This window comes from Cucurbitaria berberidis (genome assembly GCF_010015615.1).
Source record: "Cucurbitaria berberidis CBS 394.84 unplaced genomic scaffold K460scaffold_3, whole genome shotgun sequence".
Classification (NCBI taxonomy): domain Eukaryota; kingdom Fungi; phylum Ascomycota; class Dothideomycetes; order Pleosporales; family Cucurbitariaceae; genus Cucurbitaria; species Cucurbitaria berberidis.
The window spans coordinates 1524115-1536468 of NW_024468937.1; the positions used below are offsets into that span (position 1 = coordinate 1524115).

General features: G+C 52.3%; 5 protein-coding genes across 5 annotated transcripts; 1 reads left to right on the plus strand and 4 right to left on the minus strand.

Annotated features, from left to right (window-relative positions):
• Positions 1 to 109: 109 nt before the first annotated feature.
• Positions 110 to 3586, minus strand: K460DRAFT_354908 (uncharacterized protein; the record flags this gene model as incomplete). The annotated part of the gene is made up of 4 exons (XM_040931832.1): positions 110 to 3073; positions 3137 to 3280; positions 3340 to 3366; positions 3470 to 3586. The coding sequence occupies 4 exons, from the start codon at positions 3584 to 3586 to the stop codon at positions 110 to 112; spliced, it is 3252 nt and encodes a 1083-aa protein (XP_040787612.1).
• Positions 3587 to 4194: 608 nt separating this feature from the next.
• K460DRAFT_365956 (amidase signature enzyme) lies at positions 4195 to 6500 on the minus strand. The gene is made up of 2 exons (XM_040933276.1): positions 5835 to 6500; positions 4195 to 5785 (listed from the first exon to the last, which is right to left on the minus strand). The coding sequence occupies exons 1-2, from the start codon at positions 6112 to 6114 to the stop codon at positions 4206 to 4208; spliced, it is 1860 nt and encodes a 619-aa protein (XP_040787613.1). The 5' UTR covers positions 6115 to 6500; the 3' UTR covers positions 4195 to 4205.
• A 435-nt stretch (positions 6501 to 6935) lies between these two features.
• Positions 6936 to 7898, minus strand: K460DRAFT_102426 (uncharacterized protein). The gene is made up of 2 exons (XM_040926499.1): positions 7466 to 7898; positions 6936 to 7417 (listed from the first exon to the last, which is right to left on the minus strand). Exons 1-2 carry the CDS (start codon positions 7590 to 7592, stop codon positions 7026 to 7028), a joined length of 519 nt encoding a protein of 172 aa, XP_040787614.1. The 5' UTR covers positions 7593 to 7898; the 3' UTR covers positions 6936 to 7025.
• A 165-nt stretch (positions 7899 to 8063) lies between these two features.
• On the plus strand, positions 8064 to 9773 carry K460DRAFT_241338 (uncharacterized protein; the record flags this gene model as incomplete). Its single annotated transcript, XM_040927317.1, has 1 exon — positions 8064 to 9773. A coding segment is annotated over one exon (1710 nt), but the record flags the coding sequence as incomplete, so codon positions are not given.
• Positions 9774 to 9993: 220 nt separating this feature from the next.
• On the minus strand, positions 9994 to 12304 carry K460DRAFT_405331 (uncharacterized protein; the record flags this gene model as incomplete). The annotated part of the gene is made up of 2 exons (XM_040936837.1): positions 9994 to 10972; positions 11094 to 12304. The coding sequence occupies 2 exons, from the start codon at positions 12302 to 12304 to the stop codon at positions 9994 to 9996; spliced, it is 2190 nt and encodes a 729-aa protein (XP_040787616.1).
• Between the last annotated feature and the right edge of the window lie 50 nt (positions 12305 to 12354).

Consider the following 12354-nt stretch of genomic DNA (forward strand, 5'->3'; position numbering starts at 1 on the left):
CACTACTAGCTCGGGAGGTTGACGTTGAAGCCGGAGAGGCTTTGGCCTTGATAGCATCGAGCTGCTTGTTCTGCACCTTGATTAGCATTGCGCACCGTATACCAGATATTCATGTACGAACCTTGACGCCGTTCTTAGCCTTCTTCTTGACGGGAACCTCCTCTTCCTCTTCCGTCTCTTCCTCCTCGTACGCACGCTTGCCACCCTTGCCGTTCTTCAAATCACCGTCACCAAGCTCGCGAACAATAGCTGAGATCAGTGTAGTGCAACGGCGACCAATCTCCTGTGGTGTGCGGCTGAGGAAAAACCAGTCGAAGCGGAAGAGAGGCGACTCGCGGATCTCATCGCGAATCTTCTCGTAAATGAGGTCTCCCTCAACGCCGTGCTTATGTAACATGACAACAAGGAACTTGTCCTCTTCTTCCGTGTATACCTTTTTGTTGGTTGTTGAGACGGTGTATTTGATGACCATTTGCTGCAGGGGCATACGGTACATGCCAATCTTCTTAGCAATGAGGCGCTTCTTCTCCTCGGACTGTCGGACGCGTAGCTCTCCCTCTTCAATCACGCCGAAATGCTTTTGCCAGTTGTCGAGCGTCTTATACTTTTTCCAGAAGACTTTGGCGTAGTCAGCGATCTCGTCAGCATCCTTACCGTCTACTTCTTCCGCGATACCCTCATAGTTTGTGCGGCCGTACTTAGCGGACCCGTTCAAGAACTGTTGGAAGTCGCGCTTGTTCCACTCAGGGAAACCCTTCTCAATCAAACGCTCCTTCTCTGCCTTCTCTTCTTCTGTCATGGGCTCCGCGTTGTCAATTTCCTTCTGCGCGAGTTCCTGGTCAGCCTCACGGGCTTCGAGATCCTCTTCAGGGCCGTCAGGCAGTGGTGCTTTTAGGTTGTTCTCTTTCCGATACCATGCCGTCTCCTTATCTTGAAGCTCTGACAGCCTCTCTGGAAAGAACTGGTAATCGTGAATGTGTATCTGCTTCGGCGCACGAGGGATCCTGGGCTGTTTGTTCTCTGTTCGACCTCCTGTCACCAGTGTCTTTCGGTAATACGAGTCAATGCCGTAGTTTTGTTCCTTGCGCTCACGCTTCGATGGGTTGATCCAGGCTAATCCAATCTCTTTCTTGCGTGGCTGGAACGTTTCGCCATTCCACTCATAGGTAGAGTCTGAGGTGAATTTTTGGAGGTCGTCGAGGCCGAGCGTCTCGTACCTTTGATTGAGCTTTTTTGTCATTTCTTCGCCACGCTTCATAACCTTTTCAAAGTCGTCATCGCCAAAGTCTCCATCGGCAGCTGGGCCAACAGGACCCTTGCTATTGAACACCTTTTCGGCACCATGCTGAATCATGGTCAATAGTTCATCTTTTGAAGCAGCGTTCTTAACAGGTTGCTGTGTACGGCCTTGTTGAATGACTAGTTGATCAAGGCGTAGCTTTTGGGCCGCTCGCTCAAGCACCTTCTCTTCGATAGCACTCTCCGTTACGAAGCGGAAGACGTAGACCTGCTTGGTCTGACCAATACGATGCGCGCGATCCATAGCCTGGAGATCTGCCTGCGGGTTCCAATCGCTGTCAAACAAAACGACGATATCTGCGGTGGTCAAATTGATACCCAAGCCACCAGCACGAGTAGTGAGCAAGAACAAGAACTTTTCTGAACCCTCCTTGTTGTAGTCATCAATGGCCTGGATACGGTCTTCATGGGCAGTAGAACCATCGATACGGCAGTACTGATAGCCTCGCATGACGGAGTAATCTTCCATGATGTCTAGTACACGGCTCATCTGGGAGAAGATGAGAACGCGACTGCCTTGTGCTTTCATGCGCTTGAGAAGCTTGTCCAGCATGACCATCTTGGCGGCGTTGGTGACTAGATGCTCGTCGGTAGTGTATGGCGGACCGGGCTCGGCACCTTCGAAGAGGTACGGGTGATTGCAGCACTTTCGCAGTTGCATGACAATGTTGAGCAGGCGGGTCTTGGACTCCTTGGTGCCAGTACCGCCATTGACAGCATCAATGTCCTTTTCGAGAATCTTCTTGTACCATTGAACTTGCATATCAGACATGCCGACGTACAAGTTGATCTCTTTCTTGGGAAGCAATGACTTCTCGACGTCTGCCTTCACGCGCCGGAGCAAGAAGGGGCGCAGGACCTTGTGAAGTTGCTGAACGACAGTGTCAGAGTCGGCACCCTGCTGCGAGAACCAATCGTCGAAGGCCGAAGAGTCACCAAAGACATCGGGGAGTAGGAAGTTGAGCAGCGCCCAAAGCTCGTGGAGGTTGTTTTGGAGAGGGGTACCCGTAATGAGCAGCCGGTTTCGCGAGTTGAAGACACGAACCATCTGTGCGAGCGAAGACTCTTCGTTTTTGATCCGATGTGCCTCGTCGATGATGATGTATTCCCAGGCAAACTTCTTGAGGTGTGACTTCTCGCGTAGGATCATCTCGTAGCTGGTAATGCAGACATCGAACTTCTCGTCCACTAGGCGTTCCTTGATGAGCTCGGCACGGTCATCCTTGTTGCCCTGGAGCACCAAGACGTTGATATCAGGACACCACATGCCAAATTCGCGCTTCCAATTGTCTAGAGTCGATTTTGGGACAGCAACCAAATGTGGACCGGTGATGCCGGCGATGTAGCGGAGGTAGCCAATGAAGGAAATCGTCTGCAGCGTCTTTCCGAGACCCATCTCGTCGGCCAAGATACCTGAAATACCGTTCTCGTGAAGGGAGATCAGCCAGTTGAGACCTGCAACCTGGTAGTCGCGCATGGTTCCGCCCTGGATGTAGCCTGGCGACTCCCGAAACACTGTCTCATTGTGGGCGCCGTGCTTCTCGTTGCGCACCAGCTCGGCATCCTCTTCCTGCTCCGTCTTGCGGCGCCGCTCAGCAGCTGCACCGCCTTTGCGCATCTTGCTCGCCTTGGATTTCTTCTCCTCTTCGGCGTCTTGGCGGTCGATCTCGGCGAGAATCTCTTTGATGTGCGGATTAGGATTCGTGTCAATAAAGTGACGGAAGAGGTCGGTCAGGCCGAGGAGGTATCTAAATCGTCGGATTGTGTCGTCCTCCTACAGTGGCGCAACTAGTCAGTAATTGGGCTTCGATGCGATGCGCCAAATTTGGTCACGTACCTTTGACGCGCCTAGGCGGTCGTGTTTCTTGCCGTAGATACTCTTGCGCATATTCAGAACCTCTGCACGTCGTCGTCGGCCGTCTTGTGGCGCGTGGTCACCCGCGACGCTGCTTGCTGTGGTGTTTGGGTTGGTGTCTGAATCCTGTTTGACGGGTTAGTTTGTAGGTAGAGGGCGCGACGGAGGGGAATAAGCGTTCGTACCGTGTAGTCTGGGGTATCTTGAAAGTACTATGACCATACTGTTAGCTTGAATGTCCTGCTATACTTGTCGCTGCGGCCAGCGCTGCTCCATAGGGAGGGAGCAGGGAGGCGCAGGCCGGGTCGCACTTACTCCAAACTTCTTGAAGCCGCTCATCTTGTCGTCTCGGTCCTGCATTTCTACGTCTGAATGTGCCGAGGCGTCACCCGTCGAAGGGCCGTCCGAATCCACATTGCTCTTGCGCGCCATGTTGCCCACCTGGGCCGTTTGCCGCGTGAATTCGAGGTTTGGTGGTTGTATGAGTTGCGCGAGGCCCGTTGAATTGGTTCCCGGTTCGAGTGTGAGGGGTAGTTGATGGAGTGGCGGACGCGTTGAGGGTGTAGGCGTGAGAGGGATTGAGTGGGCAGAGTGTAGAGTGAGTAGCTCCAGAAATGCGATTGCACGGCCCTTAGCGCGTCGCTACAGCTGGCCGCTATTACCACATACGTCGTTCTGCGACCATGCCTACTCCCTTCATGCCTGCACACTAAGCCGGCCATCATCCAAGTCCCTCGACTATTCCACATGTACGCGTTTCTCCGCAACGACGTCGCGAATCGTTCTACTCAGACGAGGACCAGGTCAGCAGCTATCCATTCCACGCGTCTCTAGACGCGTCGTCGAACATGACGTCAGTTTGTAGAAAGATTTTGAGGTGTGATACGTCAAACTGCACCTCGCCCAGGCTTCACCAGGAGCAACAAAAGCACCGTCTTTAGACTCCTGCATGTAGCATGTATTGCACTCTCAAATTGTTTCGATATTTTTATCTAGTTCTATCATTCGTTGAGATCGTGACATATCGTCCCATTACATTATTCGCAGTTCATTAGTACTCGTAAAGGCCTCGCCTGAGCAAAATCTCCCCACCCGTGACGCCACTCTTCCCCGCCAAACTCTCCTTCAAGATGCCCGCCTCATACAAACCCTTGATCAACGAGAAGAGCATGCCGTCACAGCCTTTCGCAGCCATCAAGTTGGCTGTGACAGGTAGATACTCTACATGTCCAGTGATGGTAGAGTTATACGGCGCCTCTCCCAGTGGAACGACAAAGTCCGGTGCCTCAGACATGATGGAAATACGGCTGTTACTCCACCCAAACGGCACACCGGGTTCCTTCAAGTAGGCGTTGCGATAGGTTGTGCTGGCCGTGGACCCAACATACATGACTAAGCTGTCAGAGCACGTCTTGGCGGATGGAGCAAGGAATGTTTTGTTGGCCCAGTTCATGAATACAGTCTTGTTGGCAATGCCTTCATCGACGGTCAGGGTCTGGTTGTCGCCCCAGCCCCAGCGTGCCAATGGCACGGGATTGACAAAGGGGAGACGGCCATCGTGCTTAGCGGCGTAGTCGGCGTAGAAGGGTTTGCGGACTAGTTCGGTTTGCTGCTTGGTGATAAGGAGGGCATAGGTGAGGTTCATGATAGTGGTCAAATCCGCGAGGTTGGGGTTGTCTTGGCTAAAGGAGGCCGTGACGTTGAATGCGCTAACGTTGGCATGGAGGAAGTCAGTGACATTGCCGAGAAAGTCGATCAAGAGTTTGTTGGCGACTTTACTGGGCGAGGTGGGCCAGGCCAGCGTCTTGATTTTCGTAGGGTAGGTATCAGTGATGGTAATGTTAGGACCGTACATGGCTTGCGCAGCGCTCATCCAGAGAGTCGGATTGCGAGCCAGCAAGCCAGGAGTGTCGAGGACAGGGCTGAGCGGCATTGTATGGTTAAGTGAGACCAACCCATGCGATGGCCTATTTCCGTAAAGACCTTGAACCTGTGATGGGCCACGCACACTGCCTCCAGTATCCGATCCTAGGGTAATGTCCAGCCATGCGTACGAAGCAGCACCCGCCCCTCCGCCGGACGAGCTAGACGAAGTATCTTGATAGCCATCACCGCGAGGATTGAACGCCTCGTGATAGTCGACCCAGTCAGCCGTAGCCGTTTCGCCGTTGGCAAACTGGGAGGTAATCATCTTTCCAACAATAATGGCTCCAGCATCGATCAGGTTCTGAACCGGTGGAGCAGTGTTATTAGCTGGAGCATACAACCAGTACCATGCCCGGTTTCCATTCGACGTGCGTAGGCCTTTGATGTCATAGATGTCCTTGATGCCAATGCGAACTCCCGCCAAGGGCTTTTCAGCGGTTTTCTCGAAGTACAACCGGGATGGCACAGCGATTGCTTGCTTCTGGCCAACAGTGCCTGCCGGTAAGACGGAGTAGGAGCCGTCGCCATTAGCAATGGCTGATTCGGTGAATGCTCCCTGCACGTCCGAGAAGAGCCTCCAAGCTTCATAAACTTGGCCAGCGGCGTTGATAAAGTAAGGTCCTGGCGCTAGCTCGCTGGATGCGGTGCCTGATAGCACGATTGTAGAGACATTGGCCGGCTTGTTGCTTCCTAGCACGTAGATGGCTGAAGCACGTTAGTCGATCGTACCAGGTAGTGATGGCAATATACACACCTTCCAGGAAACCCTCCTGCCAGACATCATCCTTAGCGTAGCTAGTCGTAATCGACGCTATATCTAGGGTGCCGTCGGCCTTGACAACCGTGAAAGGCACAAAGAGCCCATCATGAAACAAGGACTTGATCTCCTCACAGCCAACAAGGCTGGCAACAGGCTTTGGGGGCAGGAAGTAATCCACGTCCGTGAGTGACACCGTGAAACCTGTCGATGAAACGGCAGCTCTAACGTTGGAGGCGAGGAAAGACGCGATGCTTAGAGCCCGAAGCAACCCCATCTCTGCTGCTGCTGGCTTGAAAGTGAGGAGCCGACTGTGATTGTAGTACAGGTATTTTGAGGCTCGGTACACGATCTTATACATCGGCAGCTGGGTACCGCAACCTGCATGATTCGGTGCTTCCACCGTATCCACCCCACTGATACTAAAGTCATGGTCGCATCCTCTAAACGCAGGTCTTCAGGTTAGAACGACAGCTTAGTATGATGCCAAGCAAAATCTCGCAGAATCATGGCTCTGCGGGGCTTATTTCCTGCACGTGTGCTCTTGGAAATGACGATAGGCGTCGCACGACCGAGTGCTCACTGGTCAATGACAGCGACACGGCGTGTCGAAGATCTTACATGTACGTAAACGTCGTCGAAGTCATGGCAAACAGGGACGCGGCCGAACACTGATAAACTCCACGAGCCCGGCAAGCAGGACTCTTATCGCATGGTAACCTGGGGAGGGGAGAAGCGAGCAGATCGGCAAATGATAAAGCTAGACTAGGGTGTTGCTTAGTGGCACCGAAAACGCTAATGCAGAGAACATTTCAAGAAATTTTGCGGAGATCGGGTTATTGGTCATTTTCTTTATGCTCACCGCTTTTACCGATTTATGTTCTGATATGGTTTGATTCATGTTATGTTAAACCATGCCCGACGGTCGGAAGCATATGGCTGTCAGACCCATGGAGCTCCGAGCTGATCCTTGCGCGTCATCCATATACTCGGGTAGGGTCACGTTAAGCAGACAGCTCAAGCTCATCTGAATCGACCTTTTGAAGAAGGAATAGAGCCAAGTGAAACATTTGATAACCTCAGACTAAGCAATACACTACCCGCAGCGCTCAAAGCACACTCTCCCGCACTCGATGAGCTCCTTTGCAAACAGAGAGGTCACACCAGGTCCCCATCCTCGTGCTTCTCTTACTGCGTCTTCTTTGCCTTTGCGCTGCTTCCCCGGAATCCCATACCATACTGGTATACCAGCGACCCACCAAGGTATGCAGCAAAGAACGTCGCGGGCACCGCCATAAGAGTGCTCACCAGCACGTTCTCATTGCTTGGTATAAACGCGGCTGTAGACCTGCGACTCCACCAGTTGTATAAGGCGCCAAACACAGTGATGTCATTGACGATAGCATGTAGTATGCCAATCTGTGCCTTTTTCGAAGAAAAGCCGTCGCGCTTTATGACAGGCATAAGCTCATAGGCACCGGTAGCTACCGCCGGGGCGGAGAAGAGGAGCGTAAGGATAGTGGTGTAGTAGGACAGCACGGGCAGCATGCTAGGTTGGATAGCGATTTCTAGCGTTTTGACTGCGCATCGTCAATAAGGCGTGTATGAGTTCAGCTGCGAAGACCTACAGGTGGAAGCTACGACTGATGAAGTCGGGGCATATGTAGACAAGAAGTACACAGCATCGAGTGCTCCTGTTAGCAGCGTCGTTGTGATCGGAAAATGGACCGTCGCTGGGTGCGTGGGGTGGCTCATTGTGATGTTTTGGTAATCAGTTGGAGCGTCCAATGTCTACTGGAGGCTGACTAGACGCGAATAAAGAAATAGAGTAGAGAGATGCTACGCTTTTGAACTACTGCCTTTCAACTATGCGGGCACAGTTTGTGGAGAGCCGGGCAACCCCTTGCTTGTGTGACGGTAAACACCACGACGCGCCTTCCTGGCCAATGGCGACAAGGCAGATTGTCACATCCATCGCCGTGCTTTCGCATGCTTATTAGCTGTCGTCATCGATGCTCAACTACGGACAATATAGTGTGTTTGAATGAGGGGAAAGAGGTGGCTGAGAGTCGCGAAACAAAAGCGGTTAGGTCAGGGCAGCTGAAACCTGGTCATCACAATATCGTGCCTGTGATTTGCTCACCTCCCGGGCATCATCGCGTGTTTCCATCACAACATGGCTCCACGACTCATCAGATGGACCATGTGAAGGGCACAACGCCCGTCGACTGGCATGCCGACTCGTATTGGCGCAATCGACGCCTCTCACCAGCGCAGCTCCAGATCCACGACATCCGCCTTGAGACATGGAGACACGATGTGGGCGCCATGCTGGAGATGGGTGAGGTGCTATCCTCAACATTGCTGCCAGACTTGGAACAAAGAGACATTCTTGCCACCACCATACCTTTTGAGGAATTGACGAAGAACCGCAACGAGCAAAATCGTCTCCGATCGCTAGCGGCCGAATTTGGCTGGATGGGGTGTTTAAGAAGCAATAAATTCCAGGAGACGGTCTTCGACTCGCAAGACCTGAGGAAATGCCGCTGGATACACATATCGAGCAAGTTCTCCGACTATCTCTCAGGGTGTCTTCTTGCCCTCTCAGACTGGAGCAAGGATCCAAGCAAAATCGTGGCTGCATTGCATCAGTTGGAACACTGCATCCACCAGCAAGAGCGGTTTTCGAAGCACGGGAGATACTTCGCGCCGTTCTTCCAACGTTTGAGTGATGAATATGGCGACGAGAAAGACGAGGACGGCCCGATGCTACTCAGCGTTCCGTTTTTAGATTGGACCGTTGAAGGGGAGCCGCCTCCATTGAGATTTCAAGTAGACCCGAGAGAAGGCTACCAATCATCGAGGAGTTCGTCGCATCTGCTGCGATCGATTCTGCAGCATTTCTATCGCCTTGAGGACACTACCGATCGCGAGTCGCAGCAGGTGTTCACGAAGCACAAGCCTTGGCTCACCGATCGCAATCTGGATCTCAAGGTGCGAAGATGGTACGGTCACTATCCGACTTCCCTAAACGTTGATGAGTTGTGGATCCTTGTCATCGATGCTCGTCATGTAGTCACCTTCTCGAGTAATCAGTCATGGAAATCGCGCTGGCCACCGCTGCAGCTTTCTTCGAGGATCATGGAGGTGAGTTTTCGGGGTATACGGAACGCCTACCTCAATACCTCTAATGAACAAGACTATACCTCATCAACGCACATCATCGCTTCACTCAGTGGGGCATTAGGCATGCTCCATCGGAGTTTTTGGACGGACATTACCCTTTGTCTATCAGATAGATACGCTAGCTACCTAGGTCACCTCCAATATCGTCTTCACAGGAGTCCAAGCACCAAGCTTGTCATGGACCTGCTGCAAGTTCAGGAAGAACTCAACATTATCATTTCGATCATGGAGCAGCAGATGGAGTTAGTCACCAGTCTGCAAAGTACTCTCAACCCAAGAAGCAACAGAGGTCTTTCGCATGCTTCCTCGCGGCCTTTCCCCAAAAGCAACGCGAGCACAATACCACATGCAGATATCGCAACTTACCGTCAGGTCTCCTTCTCGCACCTGTCAGACCCAGCAGCCCAGCTTCTCGACAACCTGCAACGCGAATACGCCGACCTGGTCGATCTGCGCGAGAACAGCAATGCCCTCATCAATCGCACCATCCAGCTCGTCAACATCCGCCTCGAAGATCACGGCAAAGCAATTCTCGTCTTCACCATCGTCACCATCATCTTCCTCCCTCTATCCTTCATATCGTCCTTCTTCGGAATGAACTTCTCCGACATCAGGGACATGGACCGTACGCAGGGATTGTTTTGGATTGTTGCATGCAGCTTGACCGTTGCTACTTTGGCATTCAGTTTATTCCTGGCTTTCTACGGTGGGGCTATTATGGATGCGCTCGTAACGTGGAAGGATCATCGCAACAGGAAGCTGAAGAGAAGGCAGGCGAGAAGTAGGGTAGTGCCGGGACAACAGCAGAGTGGGATTACGAGTTTTCAGGTATTGGATGCGATGAGGTCGAAGCCGACAGCGTCGAGCATGTCTTAGATTCGAGAACACGGCAGGCTTTTCAGACTTGTAAATACGCTTCGGAATCATAAGCAGGTATTTCATCGAAGAAAAAAAACCTGTTTTGTGTATCTCAATGTTGAGCGTCCGCGTCAGGCTCGAGACCGCTCGACCTCTGCGGTGTGTTGTCGTACATTGGACGGGCACCTGTATCAATCTGATGGTCTAGCTGAGGAACGGCCAAACCACCATCCGCACAATTCACGAGATTAAACTCATTCAGTTGCGAGTTGAAGATCGTACTCCACAGATCGTCCAAATCCGATTCGAATGGGTTATGGCCATTCTGATCAAGCGGATCCGTCGCGGAGTACTCCTTTCCCGTATCTTGTTGTGCGTAGGCGGCCTCAATGGACGGTTCAACATCGTTCGACTGACCAGCGGGTGATGGTTGTTCCCACAGCAACTCCCATTGCCTTAAATGGTCATGCGACAGTGTATCATGCAAACCGTCGTTGGAGGAGGTAACGATGTGAGGTTTTCTGTGCAGACGAGTAATCGCACGTTGCAAAGCTACAATAACGCGGGCTTCCGAGCTTGCTTGATTCTGGCCCAGAGCCATATGCTGGATCAGAGTTAGGCCCTGATCAAGGAGCTCACCGAGTGCGGTTGATTTGTCGCTGATACCCTTGGCTATCAGGACCAGCATGGCGGCTCGGCACGAAGTGAATTCGGTCGCATACGAAGCTCGAGCGAGGCCGATCTTGTTGTAGATAAGGTTGCACAGCTGGATGATGTTCACAGCTGCGTCGGCTGAGTCTTGCGCGAGTAGTTCTCCAGCAGCCACATGCTTATCCAAGGTAGGTTCTTGCGCTGCTTGAGTTGTCCGTATCGCAGTGGGATGGTCAAGAAAAAATGGGCGACCTAGGAATAGGCGTGCATGCCAGTAGAAGAGGCAGAGGTGGATGTCGAGACGTAGTCGTGCTGTACTTACTTCCTCACGACCTTCCGGGTCTAGGCTCGGTAAACTATGCTTTGTATCTATCAAACTCTTCCTGAGAGCAAGTAGGTTCGCTATGTGGACTGCGTTCCAATGTTTGCGAAGTTGGGCGCTGAGGTGTGTCAGCAAAGCATTCAGAGTATATGGTCTTCACTGCATCGAAACAACGGCTGAGCGCGAAAAGGTTGTGGCTTAGGCTTTGGAACGCATCACAGTCATCGAAGAGCACTTACATTTCGTCGGCGATCTTCTCCAGAACAACGGTAATCTCGATGAGGATCAGTTGGTTGCTGAAGTTCGATACATTACTTGTTGGCTCCAGCTCAGGGAGGAATCTTGGCCGGTGCACGCCTACTTCTGCAATGGAGAGCGTCGCCGGACGACCGTGGAAGATGCGCGCGCGCTGGTAGAAGGTATAAAGTGTCCACCATACCCTAAGTTCGACTTCACCATGACAGTTTATGTGCATGTTGTTCCTTGTGGCCATGTGTATTGCCAGTCCAAGGTAGGTGTAAGCTAACCCCGAGAGGTCCACTGGAAACAGATATGTGGCCAGAAGCAGACAGGCGCGAACACTCTCAAAGTTGGATCGCTTGATCAGGACCGGCAAAATGCTTGTAGTTCGCTCATACAGCACGATACCCTGATGATCAAGGGAGAGATCAGACGTAAACTGCGTTCCAAGAGCCATGATCATGAGGACTGTTGCAACAGTTGGAATATCTCGCTCTGATAGTGTGGAGGCGTCCCCATATAAGGCGTCCAGTTGCTTGTATACCCAGGTTTCTTGAGCGTAGAAGCTATTGCATTGGACATAATCGAAGCATACGCGCACCAAATGGCTGGCCACGTCCCGTGGCGGCAGGATTGCTTGTACAGAGGTAAAAAAGCGGTCCCCGGGAGTAGCGACGGGAGATGGACTTCGACAAAATGTTGCGATTGCGTCATCTTCGTTCTGAACATCGTCTTCGTTATCGTCTTCCATCTGCTGGTGGCTCTTCTGAGCATCGACAAGCTTCCGTTCTAGTTGTTGTGAGAAGTTCAGAAGCGAGCTTTGGGCGCCAAGTTGCCTTTCTCCAGGATTTGGCGCCTCTGAGCGGCCTATCGAGTCGGACATCGCCCGTAGCTCCTCGTCATCTAGTGATGTGACCCCCAGTACGTGCCTGACTACCTTTTCGAGTCGCTCTGTACGCTCGGCTTTGCTCATGAGGGCGCCGGGCGCGACGCCCAGCTCACACACGACGCCCTCACGAGAACAACGCCAACATGGAACATTGCCATCACATTTGTCCTTCTTCTGGCGACAATTTTGGCAGGCTTGTCGCACTCTTTTCCGTTGACTTTCTGGAACGTGCGGTCGTGTCCGCTTCGACTCAGAGGTTGCTTGGCCGGCGCTTTTCGGGACAAATGGTTTGAAAGTCAGCGATCGCGCCCTGTCAACCATGATGATATGAACATCACGTGGGTGTAGCACCCATTAGTGGAAGAAACACG